This window comes from Prunus mume, linkage group LG3, assembly GCF_029339155.1.
Source record: "Prunus mume cultivar Tortuosa linkage group LG3, ASM2933915v1, whole genome shotgun sequence".
In the NCBI taxonomy this organism is placed as follows: domain Eukaryota; kingdom Viridiplantae; phylum Streptophyta; class Magnoliopsida; order Rosales; family Rosaceae; genus Prunus; species Prunus mume.
In genome coordinates, this window is record NC_142700.1 from 4893166 (window position 1) to 4912522 (window position 19357).

Below are 19357 nucleotides of genomic sequence, written 5' to 3' on the forward strand. Positions count from 1 at the left end.
GCTACTTGAGGAAACGAAATCTGAAAATCAAATTTAGAAAGAAATTAATGCACTGCTTATTAAAGATGCCACTGATTAGTTTTTAATTATAATTTATTATTCAATCAAGGCTGAAATGGAGAAAAATAATATTGATTGATATGGTCGGTTGAGAAAGACTTGTGATGCACGTCCATCATGATGATGATGATGATGGTGGTGATGATGATGATGATGATGATGGTGATGATGGTGGTGATGGTGATGGTGATGATGGTGATGATGGTGATGATGGTGATGGTGGTGATGGTGGTGATGGTGATGATGGTGATGATGGTGATGATGATGATGATGATGATGGTGGTGGTGGTGGTGATGATGGTGATAATGGTGATGGTGGTGATGATGATGATGGTGATGGTGGTAATGGTGATGATGGTGATGATGGTGACGATGATGACGATGATGATGGTGATGATGGTGATGGTGGTGATGATGATGATGGTGATGGTGGTGATGGTGATGATGGTGATGATGGTGACGATGATAACGATGATGATGGTGATGATGATGATGGTGATGATGATGGTGATGATGGTGGTGGTGATGATGATAGTGAAAGACAAATTAGAACACAAAATAATTGTTAAAGACAATGGTCTTGATCCTGAACGAGAAGACCAGGAAGGAGCGATGGTTACTGAGACTGAGAGAAGGCATGACGGTTGGTACTATCTTTTTCATCTACATGGAAAAACCACATTAAAACTTCCTTTATTTGGGACTCAAAATCACCAAAGAAAAAAAACTGAAACGCTACTTGAGCAAACGAAATCCGAAAATCAAAACTAGAAAAAAATTAATACGCTGCTTATTTAAGATGTCACCGATTAGTTTTTAATGATAATTTATTATTCAATCAAGGCTAAAATGAAGAAAAAAAATATTGATTAATTAATTAATACAAATTATCATTCTGGAAAAAACAAAAAAAGGCTTGTGGTGCACGCCCATGCCTATATAACAAGTAAGAATTCATCTCCCTTCTTTCATTCTCTCACAATTGAATTCACCCTAGACCCAAACCAAACCACCAGTCGTTTTTTCTCTCATAAGTTGCAACCGTAAAACTAAACCCCAAGCTCTACAAAACACAGTCATGGACCTTGTCTCATCTTTGGAGTGCCTGAAATTGGATTCCCAGTCAGAGGTGCTCCATAAGGACATGGCGGAAAGGACTTTTATCGCCAAATACGGTCCCCCTCAATTGCGATACGCCAATTATTGGTATGCCTTTCCTTTTTCTTTTAATTCAAGGGTGACATAGACTATATGCAATATAATTATTTGGGCTTTGACCGAGGGTCGGCGAAAACCCCACGCCCGGTGCGTGAGAAAATATAAACTAAAATAAAATAAAGAAAAATGTGCGCGAGGTGATGATGATGATGATGAAGGTGCGTGAGGTGATCATGATAAGGTGATGATGATGATGATGATGATGACTATGCTGATGATGATGATGAAGATGATGATGACTATGCTGATGATGATGATGATGATGATGATGATGATGATGATGGTGATGATGATGATGATGAAGATGCGTGAAGTGATGATGATGATGATGATGGTGATGATGATGATGATGGTGATGATGATGATGATGAAGATGCGTGAAGTGATGATGATGATGATGATGATAGTGATGATGATGATGATGATGATGGTGATGATGGTGATGATGGTGATGATGATGATGGTGGTGGTGATGATGATGATGGTGATGATGGTGGTGGTGATGATGATGATGGTGATGACGGTGGTGGTGATGATGATGATGATGATGATGATGGTGAAAGCCAAATTAGAACACAAAATAATTGTTAAAGAGCATGGTCCAGATCCTGAACGAGAAGACCAGGAATGAGCAATGGTTACTGAGATTGAGAGAATGCATGACGGTTGGTACTATCCTTTTCATCTAAATGGAAAAACCACATTAAAACTTCCTTTATTTGGGACTCAAAATCACCAAAGAAAAAAACTAAAACGCTACTTGAGGAAACGAAATCCGAAAATCAAAACTAGAAAGAAATTAATGCGCTGCTTATTAAAGATGCCACCGATTAGTTTTTAATGATAATTTATTATTCAATCAAGGCTGAAATGGAGAAAAATACTATTGATTAATTAATTAATACAAATTATCATTCTGGCAACAAAAAAAGACTTGTGGTGCACGCCCATGCCTATATAACAAGTAAAAATTCATCTCCATTCTTTCATTCTCTCACAATTGAATTCACCCTAAAGCCGAACCAAACCACATGTCGTTTTTTCTCTCACAAGTTGCAACCGTAAACAAAGTGTTGTTTTAATTTTTACTTATGTGGGTGTAATTAGAGCACATATATTGTACAAAAATTTTGAATATGTTTTTGAAGATGATTTTATCCAGCAAAATTATTTTGGTGTGCGTGATGGATAGTCAATATTTAATGATATATTTATTTTTTGATTGGATCAATGTCATTCCTCCTAACTTCTTTGACATCATCACTCATTCTTTTCCTTTTTATTTTCATATTTATCAATTTAATTCCATGCAAACATGTGGCAAGGCTGAAGAACAAAAGGCTGCAAAACAATGCCTTGAAAAACCTTCGACTTCTTTTAAACTGCACTGGAACTCTTCTTGTCACGTCCCGAATCCGAGGGTCGGCAAAAACCCCACGCCCGGTGCGTGAGAAAATAGAAACTAAAATAAAATAAAGAAGAAGTGCGTGAGGTGATGATGATGATGATGAAGGTGCGTGAGGTGATGATGATGATGATGATGACGACGATGATGACGATGATGAAGGTGCGTGAGGTGATGATGATGATGATGATGGTGATGATAGGAGTTGCTTTGATCACTTCATCAATTCAATTTCAAATCTACTTTTATAGATATGTGAGAGGGATGATGATGATGGTGACGATGGTGTTGATGGTGATGATGGTGATGATGGTGATGATGGTGATGATGATGATGATGATGATGATGGTGACGATGGTGATGATGATGATGATAATGATGTTGACAATGGTGATGATGATGATGATGATGATGGTGGTGGTGATGATGGTGATGATGGTGATCATGGTGATGATGATGATGGTGGTGGTGATGATCATGATGGTGATGATGGTGATGATGGTGGTGGTGATGATGATGATGATGATGACGGTGGTGGTGATGATGATGATGATGATGATGATGATGATGATGATGGTGATGGTGATGGTGATGGCCAAATTAGAACACAAAATAATTGTTAAAGACCATGGTCCAGATCCTGAATGAGAAGACCAGGAAGGAGCGATTACTGAGACTGAGAGAAGGCATGACGGTTGGTACTATCATTTTCATCTAAATGGGAAAACCGCATTAAAACTTCCTTTATTTGGGACTCAAAATCACCAAAGAAAAAAACTGAAACGCTACTTGAGGAAACGAAATCCGAAAATCAAAACTAGAAAGAAATTAATGCGCTACTTATTAAAGATGTCACCGATTAGTTTTTAATGATAATTTATTATTCAATCAAGGCTAAAGTGGAGAAAAATAATATTGATTAATTAATTAATACAAATGATCATTCTGGCAAAAACAAAAAAAAGGCTTGTGGTGTACGCCCATGCCTATATAACAAGTAAGAATTCGTCTCCCTTCTTTCATTCTGTCACAATTGAATTCAACCTAGACCCAAACCAAACCACCAAACAACTCTTCGTTTTTTTCTCTCACAAGTCACAAACGTAAAGCCAAACCCCAAGCTCTACTGAACACAGCCAGCCATGGACCACGTCTCATCTTTGGAGTGCCTGAAAGTAGATTCCCAGTCGGAGGTGCTCGATAAGGGCGTCGGCTTAAAGGACCTTTTATCGCCAGATACATCCCTCTGAATTGCGATACGCCAGTAATCTGTATGCTTTTCCTTTTTCTTTTAATTCAAGGGTAACCAAGACTATCTGGCATATAATTATTTGGGCTTTCAATTTTATGCCTCAACTTTTGTGTTTGAAAATTATCTTTTTACCTTATGTCCTAGTGCTCCTATATGCTCTTGATTTTTGTTTTTCTGATTTGTGAGGAAGATTATATGAAATTTTCTTGGGCTATGTGTGGTTTTCGAAAGACAAAGTGTTATTTTAATTTTTACTTTTGTAGGTGTAATTAGAGAATATATATTGTTCAAAAATTTTGAATTGGTTTTTGAAGATGATTTTTTCAAGCCAAGTTATTTTGGTGTGTACATGATGGTTAGTTGATATTTAATAATATAGTTATTTTTTGATTTGATCAATGTCATTCCTTTTAACTTCTTTGACATCATCACCCATTCTTTTCCTTTTTATTTTTCATATTTAACAATTTAATTGCATGCAAACAGATAGCAAGGCTGAAAAACGAAGGGCTATGAAAAAATGCCTTGAAGATCTTTCGACTTATTTTCAACTACACTAGACCCCTCCTCCGAATCCTTTTTTTGGTATGCTTTTGTTTTTTCTATTGAATAGTCTGAAAGTTAAGTCCATTTTTCTCTATACTAGATCTCGTTGGCCTATTGATTTTAGAGACAAAAAGGAAGAAAAAAAAAACATACTAGATACCCTCCTAATTGTATTTTAGAGAAAAATAAAGTAAGATAAAATAAAAATTTTGCAACTTCTCTATCTTATGACATAATTTCTATGTATTTGTTATTATTCTATGTCACGTCGAAAATAGGATTTCTCTAGCCAAGTTAGTTTGGTGTACGCATGATGCATAACCGATATTTAATGATATAGTTATTTGTTGATGGGATCATAGATGTAATTCCTTCTAACTTCTTTAACTCGTCACCCTCTCTTTTTTTTTTTTTTTTTTTTTTTTTTTTTGTATTTAACAATGTTATTGCTGCAAACAGGTACCAAGGCTTATGCACCAAAGGATAAGAGTTCTGTTTGTATGCTTCTGAATTTTTTTTATTTTAATACAAGTGTTAGTCTATACTACAAGTAGATGTGGGTTTCTCACACACACTATGAAGTAGTCTACAAGTCATGGTCCTTTTTCACTAGGATAGACCTTGTTATGTTAATGATTTTACGAACAAAAAGAAAACAAAAAATTAGACGCCCTCCCTCTCCCTGCTAATCCTATTGGTATGCTTTTGATTATAGAGTCAGAAAATAAATAAATAAATGTGTCTGAAGTTTATCTTCTCTATTTACATATATTTCATCATATATTTAATTTTTTTTCACTTCTTATGACATATAATATCTATGTATATTTTTTGTTATTTTATGTCATGTGCTCACAATACTTATTGCTTTTGTTATATTTAACAATGGATTTACAAATTGTACACAGGTGAATGTTTGTATTGTTTAAAGGCGGGTGATCACATTTCATACTTTTGCCCTTACAAATCTGATGTCCCAAAGAACGTCATTGTTGGTAGTGGTTGTGTGGTCAATTGCAAGGTTTGTGGTTGCCGCTTTAGAGGCTCATGTTGTGCCAATTATGGGTCAAGCCAAGGACATGCAATCCTCAAGAGTTGTTCAGTATGTGAGAAGGAAGGTGAACACATGAGTTATGAGTGCCCGAGCCGCGAGAAGAAATATTATCCTTCTGTTGTTTTTAAGTGCGACCCTTATACAGGTAGTTTTTCTTTCGGGTATGCTCCACTAAAAGAGTAAAAAAATATTATTTTTGGGAAGTAATTGAAATTGGTCGCATGCCTTTGTTAATTCATGAAATTAGCTGTAACTGATTTTGTTTGGATTGTTTGTAGAAAAATCTAAATTCCAATGGTTAATTACTACAAGTTACTGTAGTTATGGTGGTGATGATGATGATGGTGATGATGGTGATGATGATGGTGATGATGGTGGTGGTGGTGATGATGACGATGATGATGATGGTGAAAGCCAAATTAGAACACGAAATAATTGTTAAAGACCATGGTCCTGATCTTGAACGAGAAGACGAGGAAGGAGCGATGTTTACTGAGACTGAGAGAAGGCATGACAGTTAGTACTATCCTTTTCATCTAAATGGGAAAACCACATTAAAACGTCCTTTATTTGGGACTCAAAATCACCGAAGAAAAAAACTGAAACGCTACTTGAGGAAACGAAATCCGAAAAACAAAACTAGAAAGAAATTAATGCGCTGCTTGTTAAAGATGCCACTGATTAGTTTTTAATGCTAATTTATTATTCAATCAAGGCTGAAATGGAGAAAAATAATATTGATTAATTGATTAATACAAATTATCATTCTGGCAAAAACAAAAAAAGACTTGTGATGCACGCCCATGCCTATATAACAAGTAAAAATTTCATCTCCCTTCTTTCATTCTCTCACAATTGAATTCACCCTAAAGCCAAACCAAACCACCTGTCGTTTTTTCTCTCACAAGTTGCAACCGTAAACAAAGTGTTGCTTTAATTTTTACTTATGTGGGTGTAATTAGAGGATATATATTGTACAAAAATTTTGAATATGTTTTTGAAGATGATTTTCTCCAGCAAAATTATTTTGCTGTGCGTGATGGATAGTCGATATTTAATGATATATTTATTTTTTGATTAGATCAATGTCATTCCTCCTAACTTCTTTGACATCATCACTCATTCTTTTCCTTTTTATTTTCATATTTAACAATTTAATTCCATGCAAACATGTAGCAAAGCTGAAGAACAAAAGGCTACGAAATAATGCCTTGAAAAACCTTCGACTTCTTTTAAACTGCACTGGAACTCTTCTTGTCACGCCCCAAATCCGAGGTTCGGCGAAAACCCCACGCCCGGTGCGTGAGAAAATAAAAACTAAAATAAAATAAAGAATAAGATGCGTGAGGTGATGATGATGATTATGATGATGATGATGCTGAGGTGATGATGATGATGATGATGATGATGAAGGTGCGTGAGGTGATGATGATGATGATGATGGTGATGATAGAAGTTTCTTTGATCACTTCATCAATTCAATTTCAAATCTACTTTTATAGATATGAGAGAGGAATTGGATAAATCATGAGTTCAATGCAATCATCTGGAATCTTTCAAACATTTGGTGACGATGATGATGATGGTGATGATGGTGATGATGTTGATGATGATGGTGATGATGATGATGATGATGATGATGATGGTGATAATGGTGACGATGATGATGATGATGATGGTGATGGTGATAATGATGATGATGATGATGATGATGATGGTAGTGGTGGTGATGATGGTGATGATGATGATGATGATGATGGTCATGATGGTCATGATGGTGGTGATGATGATGATGGTGATGATGGTGATGATGGTGATGATCATGGTGATCATTGTGGTGGTGGGGATGATGATGATGATGATGGTGAAAGCCAAGTTAAATCATGAGTTGAATGCAATCATTTGGAAGCTTTCAAGCATTTGGTGATGATGGTGATGATGATGATGATGATGATGATAGTGATGATGATGATGTTGATGATGATGATGATGATGATAATGGTGGTGGTGAAGATGATGGTGATGATGGTGATGATGATGATGATGATGGTGATGTTGATGATTATGGTGATGATGATGATGTTGATGATGGTAATGATGATGATGTTGATGATGATGGTCATGATGGTGGTGATGATGATGATGGTCATGATGGTCATGATGGTGGTGATGATGATGATGATGAGATGGTGATGATGATGATGGTGATGATGGTGATGATGGTGATAATGATGATGATGGTCATAGATGTAATTCCTTCTAACTTCTTTAACTCGTCACCCCCTCTTTTTTTTTTTTTTTTTTTTTTGCTTTTTTTCTTGGTATTTAACAATGTTATTGCTGCAAACAGGTACCAAGGCTTATGCACCAGAGGATAAGAGTTCTATTGGTATGCTTCTAAATTTTTTTTATTTTAATACAAGCGTTAGTCTATACTACAAGTAGATGTGGGTTTCTCACACACACTATGAAGTAGTCTACAAGTCATGGTCCTTTTTCACTAGGATAGACTTTGTTATCTTAATGATTTTACGGACAAAAAGAAAACAAAAAATTAGACACCCTCCCTCTCCCTGCTAATCCTATTGGTATGCTTTTGATTATAGAGTCAGAAAATAAATAAATAAATGTGTCTGAAGCTTATCTTCTCTATTTACATATATTTCATCATATATTTAATTTTTTTTCACTTCTTATGACATATAATATCTATGTATATTTTTTGTTATTTTATGTCATGTGCTCACAATACTTATTGCTTTTGTTGTATTTAACAATGGATCTACAAATTGTACACAGGTAAATGTTTGTATTGTTTAAAGGTGGGTGATCACATTTCATACTTTTGCCCTTACAAATCTGATGTCTCAAAGAACGTCATTGTTGGTAGTGGTTGTGTGGTCAATTGCAAGGTTTGTGGTTGCCGCTTTAGAGGCTCATGTTGTGCCAAATGTGGCATAAGCCTAGGACGTGCAATCCTCAAGGAATGTTCAATATGTGAGAAGCCAGGTGAACATGAGTTATGAGTGCCCAAGCCGTGAGAAAAAATATTATCCTTATGTTGTTTTTAATGGCAACCCTTATACCGGTGCTTTTTCTTTCAAGTATGCTCCATTGAAAGAGGTAGAGAATGGAGATCTTTGAAAATACTTTTATTGAACTTGGTCACATGCCCTTACTAATTCATGAAATTAAGTTGTAACTGATTTTGTTTGGATTGTTAATTATTGCAAGCACTGTAGTGAAATTTTTTTATGTTGGCAGTACGTATTTGAATGAGGATATATAGCATAGTAGACGAGCTTACTGGCTTTTATATTTGTTTTTACAGTTTGTGAGGAAGATTATTTGGAATTTGATTGGGCTTTGAGTGGTTTGGAGAAAAAGAAAGTGTTGTTTTTGTTTTACTTTTGTTGGTGCAATTGAGGGGTGTTAAAGCAATAGAGAAATGAAAGAAAATCACTCAACCCATATAGAAATGCTTAACACTAGCTAGGACTAGGAGCATGCATCTATGACTCATCATCATGATACTATCTAAAATCTGAATTGTAGGTATATTGAAGCAGACCTTGAGTTGAGACAATCAACATCAAATGAATACTCATCAATTATGACATTGACATACTTGGAATTCCAAGGAGCTGCTTTGATCACTTCATCAATTCAATTTCAAATCTACTTTTATAGATGTGAGAGAGGAATTGGGTAAATCATGAGTTGAATGCAATCATAAAAGGTTGGACATCACCTATGACAGGACCCGCCGAATTTCAACCCGGCGGATCCGTCTTTGACATCTCACCGATGCGGCCCACTTACTAAAACCCAAGACATTCTACCAAAATTTTGTCTCCCCAAAATGCTCAAACCAACAATAAACAACCTGCAATAATTTACAACAATATACAAAGATGCTTTTAACATACTACAATCCAACACAAACGGCCTCCGGCCTCAAGTAGTAGCCTAACATGGGCAATAACAGAGCGTCTACAGAATTTGTTTACAACAAACAGGGGAGTAGAAAGAATTTATACAGACCCTATTAACAGACGACAAGTTCGGAGCTCGTGACTTGCTCGAATGCCTTCAGGAGCAACTACTGGGGCGCAAAACAGAAAGATGTGAGTGGACAGAAATAAAGTTTCACTTTAAATCAACATAGTAACCCCACCATGTAAAAATAATGCTCTAGCATGAGTTTCACAATTCAGAAACCAAAACTCAAACACAAAAATCCCAAAGTCCAAAACATCTCCACATCTCAAGCTCACAACTCATTTCCCAAAATATATGCAACTCTCAACAACCCGTAAATACCCATATATAAATATATATATATATATAGCTAGGACTCTAGTATAGTATATATATACTCCTCTCCATACTAATGTACCGGGGAGACAATCCAACCGGGGGATTGTTAGCTGGTATGCAGGATTTCGAACACTAACCCGTCCAGGATGAGTAGTCCAAGGGACGAAACTCCATAGCTCACCGCCAACGACACGTGTAGCTCACAAATCTCATATCAAGTCCTGCAGATATCATCACCCCACCGGCACGCCAGCGCGTGTGTGATGATACTCAAGCAATATACATAATACGTATGGAAAGTGTCTCACACCGCATGCCATGTGTGAGACCCAGTAATCTCATGGCTTTCCCACCCACCGGCACGCCACGCACGTGTGTGGGAAGCCTAGTAACTAGGGAATGGTACTCACCTACCATACTCATATCTCACAACCATCCATCAAACTCCTATCTTTCCACAATTTCACCACAACAACCTCTCATACTCTATACATAGAAAATATAGATAGCCATCCCAAAATCCATATCAACATAATCATCATACTCAAATATATATGTTCATATTCAAAATATATATCCAAGATATATATAAACATATTCAAATCATCAACCAAAGACTTATTAAATCAAAGTCACCATCATTTAAAGTATATGCACAAAACTTTCATAATTAAAAACCATGCATATGCTTAAAACAAAGTCCACTCACAAGTAATCCCAAGCTGCCCGGCCTGCGAGTGATCAACCAGTACCTATTCCAAGATACAAATCCTTGATTAACAGACGTACTTCCAAAACGGAAATTCACTAAAGGAAAACCTAAATCCCCAAGTTCCCGGTGCGCCACGTCCAAAGGAACATCCTAAGGTCCGATTCATTGAATTCGCTTCCCAATCGCACGGTGATCGCGATTTCCTAAACTTCACATTATTGAATCGAACATCCGGGGCCCGATTCACGATCCGCGAATTCCTATAGGTTTCTAAGAGTACCTAGATCAACATACTTCAACTTGGAAACGATCCAACGGTCAGAACTTATCGAACCCGGATAACGCACAATATGCGAAATCCGTTCGATAGTCAAACGATATCCAAATTGAGATCCGCGAAATCCTACGCACTCGTGACAACCTAAGGATCTCAACAGGACGAAAAACAACTTCACCCACCTTGCCCACGCGCCGCCACAAGCGTGGTGTGTAGAGAGATTTCGGAAAATCTCCAAACCAACGTTCACCCTTCCAATCCTAGATACTACTCGAAGAATGGAGCAACTTTTTCAATACGGCAACGTCCAATTCGGACGGCAAGTGGTCGGAATTTCAAATTGAAATCCGGCCAAAACCTAGATTTCCAATTCGGTTCCAAACTTCAAATTCGATCTAATCCTAACCCAAAATCAGCTAGAACATACTGAAAGGATTCGAAAACATACCACACTCGACGGAAAAACTAGCGGAATGCGCCGTCGTGGTGAAAATCGGGTGAAAAAACGAACCCGCTTCGGAATCGGGTTTTCCGGGAAATGGGGTGGGTTATGATCGGAGCTTCAAGGTGAGTCGAGCGGCTCTTCTTTTTGGAAGAACCAAGAGAGAGAAAGAGAGGGTCGGGGAGAGAAACGGAGAGAGAGAGAGAGTGTACGCGGGAGAGAGAGAGAGTGAGGTGAAAATAGTAAAAATCTGATTTTTACTAAACCCTTCGGAATATTTACTGCCACCGAACAAGTTTTGATCGCCAAAACTTCGTTAAATCTCGATTCAGGCCTACCACCGCCTGTCTACGGTTTCGTCTCAGTACCACCTACGCAACCACACTACTCATGGTCCCAAAATCTTCCCGGATACGAAAGTGACCAAAATTACCCTTAACCCAAGGGTAAATTAATATTTTCTCTTAATTAAATTAAATTAGGAAAATAAATGGGGTCGGGGTGTTACAACCTACATAAAACAGATAAAAGCTTTCAAGCATTTGGAAGGACTAAATTTGAAATACATTGTCATTATTCACTCAAGTTGTGCTAAAAGCTTAAGCTTACCTTCCACAAGCCATCACTTGCCAAAATGATGAAATCTGTTTCATTGTCAATCTTCTTAACCTTTATATCTGCTTCTGAAGTTATTTGATCATATTTAGTTTTCCGTCCATAGATGCCCCTTGTCATAGCTAGTTGGCCATCCACATGTGGAATGTTTCCTAATTTCATCATCAGATGTTAACACCAGGGAATGATGTAATCAAGACTTGCTAACAGAGCAATAAAAATATCAGTTGAGATCATGTTAAGCAACATGCAAGTTCAATGATGGGTTTTCTCCACAATAAATTCCATAGTTAGTACAAGCCAATAATTTCCCAAGTGTACAAAAATGTATACCAAGTACCTGGCCTTTCCAATACAAAACCACCTGTGCTTTCAACAAGATCCTTCTCCTTCGCCTTCTCCAGGTCGTGATCCACAGTTTTCTGTTTTGCTACACCATCCATCTCTGCATAAAACTGCCCGGGAGTCCCCAACATTTGCTACAATCAGCTTCTCTCCATTGATTATTATTGCTGTAACAGCTGTTTATCCTCCTCTTGAACCAACTACCTTTTCCAAAATCTCATCATTTGAGTTCTCTTGACCGCTTGTTTTGGGTTTATCCAAAAATCAGGCGTTGCATGTTGTCAAGAAGAAAATTCCGAGTTAAAAACGTAATGGAGAACAAGAGCATAAAGATTAAAAACAAATTGACAGAAACTTCCTGAGAGTTTGATAAAATCTTGTGTGACTTGAGGCATTGTTTACAGAAGGAGTTGCAATCTTCATAATTCAGATTCATTGGGGCCTTTCCTGCACAGATATATTTTTATGCAGACTTCATGAGTGCAGCTTATGGGTTAACTACGAAACATTTTATCCGTCTAAATTTAAAGCTGTCGATGTAATTGAGACTTGTTTACCCAGCTATGTCCTGTTTCACGTTTCCAATATGATCTAGGACGTGTAATTCTCATTTTGGTTGGATCGATCATTTGACATTTGAAAGAAACTTCCCGCGCTAAGGAATTGTCTCTGAGTTCATTTTGAAATAATACGTTGTTTCATTTTTATTTTTCTTTTCTTTTGAGGAATTGCACAATGAAAAGGAATCATCTGATGCCATATATGCAGAACGAAGCAGCACATCAAAGTACTATCAAAACAGAAAAAATAAATAAATAAACCCCTCAATTAGCATATTGTTGCTATGTACATCCCTAGAATGTCAAAAACATGGCAATGGTGACTTATGGCTGTACACAAATTGCCTGTCAACAATATAACTCAAACACCCAATAGATCTTGTCATATCGGTGTCAGAGTTTATCCGACATAATTCTTCACTGATTCCAGCTCACTTCATAAACTGGGAGACGAAGGACATGCTTTGCACGCAGGAACGTTAGTGAGACAGCACACTTTGCATAGAGGAGAAGTGTTATATGGGACTCGCTCTTGATATCTGCACCTGAAACCCAAACTTAACGAGCATAAACCTGAATTACTTACCTTACAAACAAAACAGAGATTTCAAACAGGTCTGTTACTGTAAAACCTAGCTACTTACCGTAACAAATTATAGTAGGCAACAAAGTAGAAGTGTAAATACGAAATACGGAAACAAACTTCTGTAACAACTACTGTCTTTGAAAAGAAAAAGAAATGTAATCTTAAGTCTACTCCTATATGCTTAAAGATCATATTTAGCATGCATGGATAAATGGGAGAGAGATTGGGGACTTTTACCCACGGTGAACAGCAGTTAAACATAAATTAAAAGTAAAGTTCTGAGAGAGGAAGTCGAACCTGGTTCCGCAAGCTCATTGCAGTAGTCCAGCTCTGAGGATGTTGTAATGATGTGGAACCATCACTGACGAAAGTTAATGTAGTTGGTTCTTCTCGTATGTTAGCTGTTATCGAGGGAGGTAATTCTCTCATGATCCATAGTACAAATGCTGAGGGTATTGATGAACCTTAGAAAAACAATGTAAACATCATAAACTCAAACAATATGATTATGAATCCCTGTAGATAAAAGAACAGGATTCATTTAATTGCAAACAGGAAAAGAAGATTAGAATTACCTACCTACAAAATAATATAAAATCAGTAAAAGAGAAGTATAAACATCATTCAAACGCTGTTGATGCCAATGGTAAAGCATCTGCAAAATAGTATGGTGAAGTTTGAGAGATATATTAAACTGACTTGGATATGTGAATAAAGCAAAGATTATATGGCTAATAATTAAGTACGTACAGGAATATCAGTTAATAGAGCCACAAAGGCGCTTGAGGCGAAACATAGAATGGAAACAACAGATAAACCTGCAACCTGTCAAGAAAAACATAAAAGCAAGTGATGGACTATAAAGCACGGATATCTGTTTGTCAAACAAAACATTTTCTGAATGATCTGATAATTCAATGGACAGATGAATGAAATTATGTACAACATCAGATTATTGCAATCAATAAAATAAAAATATATTATATTACAGCAATAGATTAAATACCTTCCACATCTCAGAAGAAGCTCTCTCAGATCTAACTTTTCTCATTCTCAAGCATAATAGGACTCCTGAAAATCAAAGACAACGCAAAATGTAACTTCAAGAGATCGAATGATAAGTACAGGGGGGAGTTGCACTTGAAAAATGCAAGAAAATACAAGTGTGTGAAATGATAGTTACTCACCGTAACATGCTAATGCTCCTCCTAACAATAGTATTGCTATTGCAAAGAGATCTACGTATACCTGCATGATGATAAAAGTCATTGCACCAAAGCTTAATTACTTGTTAATTAGAAATAAGAATGAAGAAAAAAAGATGCATATTTGGTTGACATTAATATTTGCTACATGCCCAAATAGGTTATTTGAAATCTCTAAATCAGCCTCAAGAAAGAGCATTCATGTACATGAAAACAAGCAAGGGTCCATACCCGAGCCACCACTGCAGAATCAATAGGATTTTTTCCCATCCCAATCCAGATTATCACTGCACATGCCACCATTATAACAAAAACTACCACGGTAACCTGGTAGACAACTAGGGAGTTAATCAACTTTAACATTATTTGCGGAACAGATGTCTTTTAAGGAAAAAAATTACAATAATTATGAACTATATCTTATATCATATATGAGTAGACATTGAACAAAAAACTTTGAACTGTGGCAATACCAGAATTACAATTCTCTGGCGGCTTCCAATATGAACAAAACGCAGAGGAAAACAGTTTCTATGACTATCTGTTTCCATTGAATTCCGTTTGCTAAATGTCTTCTCCAACAAAGCTTCATGAAAACTCCCTTCATCCTCCTCATCCTCATCATCTGCCTGATGGCACAGGTCAACCCTAAAGGTAAAATAAACCCCCCCATGAAAATGTCAAATATAGCTCAAAAGAAACAATCTTTTCATTAAAATTATCAAGAAAGGCAATATCAACTTTTCATACTTCAAATTGCACTCCAGATCTCTATTTTCAGATGGCTCATAAAAAAAACACACACCCAATTAGAGACATTAGTAATCAACACCATATCCCAACTATAATAGAATGTCCTAGGAAAAAGAAAAAACAGGACAGGACAGGCACACCACAAGTCCATCAAAGCGACATTTTTCCAAAATCCATAAGCAATGGATTTCAAAAATCACTAACAAGACAGAAACAGCAAAAATAATGAGTGATATCTTCTATATGGGAGTTGATGATCCATAACTTAGAAATATATGGGTGCTACTTCTCAAGAAATGCTAATTTATTATCTATATACTTCTCAAGGAATCCTCGTTTATTCAGCCTAACATCTACATTTCAGTTTTCCTCGTCCTATGTACAATGTAACACCATTGGTCTTATAGCCGTATTGTACTGTTATACTTTTAACTTGTGAGGTATTCTATGGTCACATAATACTCCCAATTCACTTTTTCACTTCATCCTTCTTACTCTCTAGTCCTATGGGTAACATCCACCTCAATCTCTCTGTCTTTATGAATGGAAATAACATTGTTGCTTACCCATAACATAAAAGACAGGTCGGTGTATCCAAAATAGACAAAGAAATCTAAGATCACTACACCTCTTTCAAATTCTCATGAAATCATTTCGGATTTAAAAACGGAAAGGAAATGAAAAACTTACCAGAATGATAAAAGTAGAAGAAATGCAGCAAAAAACAGAATTTTGGGTAATGCTGCAAAGCAAAATTCATAGTGTTCAGATGCTTTGGCCAAGTTCAGAAGATAGATAATATACCCTTTATTTGAGACAGAAAGCATACCCATGAGGCTAAAACCACAAGAGTTAGACCAACATTGCCACCCCTTGCAAGCAGCAAAAAGAGTTAATACAAAATAAACTAAGCAACCTGTCATAGACAAGACCAAATAAATTAATTCAGTTTGGATCAAGGATGTAAATATATATGCTTGTCGAAATCACAAGTTAATGGTAAAAATTATTAGTGCAGTTTGTATCATCCATTATGTATGCAAATGGCTATTTTTGTGAGTCCAAACTCATGAATAATTACATATAAGCACCAAAAAGCTGCTACAAAATTAGCTTTATATATATAGAATAGCCACGAAAAGAGAGCCAAAATCGCAAGTCTCGTGATAAGCATCATACTTAAGGCCAAACATCCTTGGAAGAGAATATACAGAACTCAGATAAAGAATAGAAGGCAATAGCATATTGGGAATTGTAGATTCTTACCCAAATTAGAAGAGCCAATCAACAGATGAAAAACCTGCAGAGAAGCATTACAATGACAGCATGCTTTAGTGAGCTTCCATTTCAATTAATTGTACCATCAGTGCATAAGTGAATATGGATTCAACCAAAACTAAAGCAGGGTGCATTAAAAGCCGTCATGAACATGTATGATGTACCCATTCATCATTTTCCTCCCAATCTATCCATCTCTTCTATGTGAGAGACTTAAGCATCAGTTATTTGCTCTTCTGGTGGCTAATTTAATTTTCTTACCAAGTCCTTAGGAATGATTGCTATAGATAAAACTTTATATGAGATCCAACCTAAGGTGCTGCTGATTCTATGACTCTAAATGTATTCGAGTACAGCATAATTTTCTTTAACAGTCGCTCAAAATTCTTCACATTAGGACAGATTCCTAGGAAGCCTTATGATGTCAAACTACTTAACAGGAAAAGATCAAGGACAGCAAACTCAGTCCATCCATTAACCAGTCAACCAGATCCAGCACAACTAGGTTAATCCAGCCAGCTAACAATATCTTCTAAACATTACATACATCATGCATCCACACACACACAACCATACATACATATACATATATACATATGTGTGTCTGTGTCTGTGTGTTGGTATATATGTACATGTGTGTATATGCATGTATTTATGTACATATTCCACATATATATAGACAAAAACACACACAAACACAAGAAGAAAAACAAATAAAATCTGAATTTGAATAAGGAATAATAAAGCATGACTCATCACTTACTTTTTGGCGAGTCCAGCCAAGTTGTGAATTCCTTGAGTGAATCCTGATTAACTGAAATAGTAAGTAAAAAAACCCTCAGAGTCATTTTAATAAAAGAACTTCATAGACATCAATCATGGACTTCGCCAGTTTTCCAAGGTTGATGTCACATCAAAGTACACATAAACATAAGAATGAATCTTGAGGGTAATAAGTTACTTCCCTGAGTCGAACTAAAACCTAAGCAACAAATAGGGGCACTGCCCGCTCTCAACCAGACCTTTCTAACAAATATAGTTTCCAGTTGGTCTAAAATCAAGACATTCACAAACATATGACACAGTTCAGCTCAGGAGTATTAAGCTTCCCGATTGTACCAACATAGATTAACTGTTCATTAAAATGGAATAGTCCAACTGTTTCATTGTTCTCACTTCAATGCCAATCCTATAACTTTTAGATGGCGCTTAAACTAGCATAGGACAGTACCTTTCCATAAGCTCAGTATTAACTAAGCAAAACAGAATCCAATTATCAGTCCAACAATAAAATCAAATGAGAAGTAAAATTCTCAAAAACTCAGAAACATTCCAAGTAAAAACAAAATGCCCATATCCAAAACATTCAAGCCCACAAAGTGCAACCAATCCCATTCCTCAAGCTTCATACTTTAGCACATGCCCAATGCACATTGGCTTTCCCACGATATTATCATACCAAACAAAACGAGATACTAACTTTCCAAAAAGCCCAATTCGAAAATGCAAGAGCACACAAAACTGAGCACAATAATCAAATAAAAAACAGCAGCAGAAACAAACCTGACAAAATGCAAGAACAGCTATAATGCCATCAACGAGAGCAAGACCAACATTCACACCCACCAAGACCCTTGGAAAGCAAGAGCCTTCTCTCAATTCAAACATCCTCTAAAGGCTCTTAACTCTCTGTCTGTGTTTCTCTCTCTCTGTCTCTCTCCCCACAATAACCCACCTTTTCTCTCTCTAAACAAAATTAAAAAAGAGACAAAACAAAGAGCTTGTCAAGCAAAAGCTTTTGGTCTGGGACTGAGAAGAAGCGTACGGACGGAGAATATGACCCTTCTCCTTGATGGTATCCTTCATGACAGATCTGTGTGCTGTTTGGTTGATTTTTTTTGCGATTTTGCCCCACAACCAAAAAAAACACAGCCTTCGAATTTCACTTCACAGAGGAAAATCAAGGTGGCAGCTGGGGTAACTACCTCAAAACACCGAGGGTAAATTCGTAATTTGGACGGATACTGTCTTTCGTCTGATTCCCGCACGCGGGTGGCTTTGATTCTACCATGAATATCAAAATCAAATAAATCATCTCTTTTTGACCCAACGGGTTTGACTTGGTACAAATCATAATCATTTAGCCAATAAGCTCTCAGCCCCAAGCCGTGAGCCAATAATCTCTCAGCCCCAAGCCGTGAGCCAATAGGCTTCTAGTATTTTGTCTTCTATTTACTTTTAAAAAATAATTTTTGGTGGACTGTTAATTACTTTATAAATATATATATATATATATATATTAGTATGGTAAAGTTTTAGAAATTTGGCTCTAGTCTCTCTGTCTTTCCTCTTTTTCTTAAAAATAGTTTTTTTGTGGAATGTTAATTACTTTTTTATTTTATTTTTTATGTTGGTGCGAGGATGTTTCATTAAATTTATTTTACACATTTGATGTGACAGTATGCAAAATCTAGGTCCTAAATGTTAGAGCAAGTAAACTGGGGATTTGGATACTAGTTGATACAATACTTCCCACTTGAATTTTAAATGAAGAAACTATGTGGGTAAAGCAAGACTTTAATTTAATTTAATTTTTTTATAAATTCATTTTTTCTTAAGTGTTGGATTGAAGCCCAATAAACTATCGAATTTGGGCCTACATTGAGGCTCATTTGTTTCCAAATAATATGAATTGACGAGTTATTTTACAGTGAGTGCTTTATATATGA

At 36.4% G+C, this 19357-nt stretch overlaps 1 protein-coding gene across 3 annotated transcripts; it reads right to left on the minus strand.

Moving 5' to 3' along the window:
- Positions 1 to 12982: 12982 nt before the first annotated feature.
- Positions 12983 to 19101, minus strand: LOC148918496 (tobamovirus multiplication protein 1-like). 3 transcript variants are annotated; one of them, XM_089049080.1, is made up of 13 exons: positions 18192 to 19093; positions 17392 to 17442; positions 16617 to 16650; positions 16180 to 16266; positions 16041 to 16092; positions 15071 to 15245; positions 14829 to 14924; positions 14580 to 14640; positions 14399 to 14463; positions 14143 to 14217; positions 13972 to 14047; positions 13690 to 13856; positions 12983 to 13363 (listed from the first exon to the last, which is right to left on the minus strand). In XM_089049080.1, exons 1-13 carry the CDS (start codon positions 18294 to 18296, stop codon positions 13322 to 13324), a joined length of 1086 nt encoding a protein of 361 aa, XP_088905206.1. In that variant the 5' UTR covers positions 18297 to 19093; the 3' UTR covers positions 12983 to 13321. The 3 variants fall into 3 exon arrangements, with proteins under 3 accessions (XP_088905206.1, XP_088905207.1, XP_088905208.1); XM_089049081.1 differs by having other exon boundaries at positions 12983 to 13351; positions 18192 to 19086; XM_089049082.1 differs by lacking the exon at positions 14829 to 14924 and having other exon boundaries at positions 18192 to 19101.
- Positions 19102 to 19357: the final 256 nt, after the last annotated feature.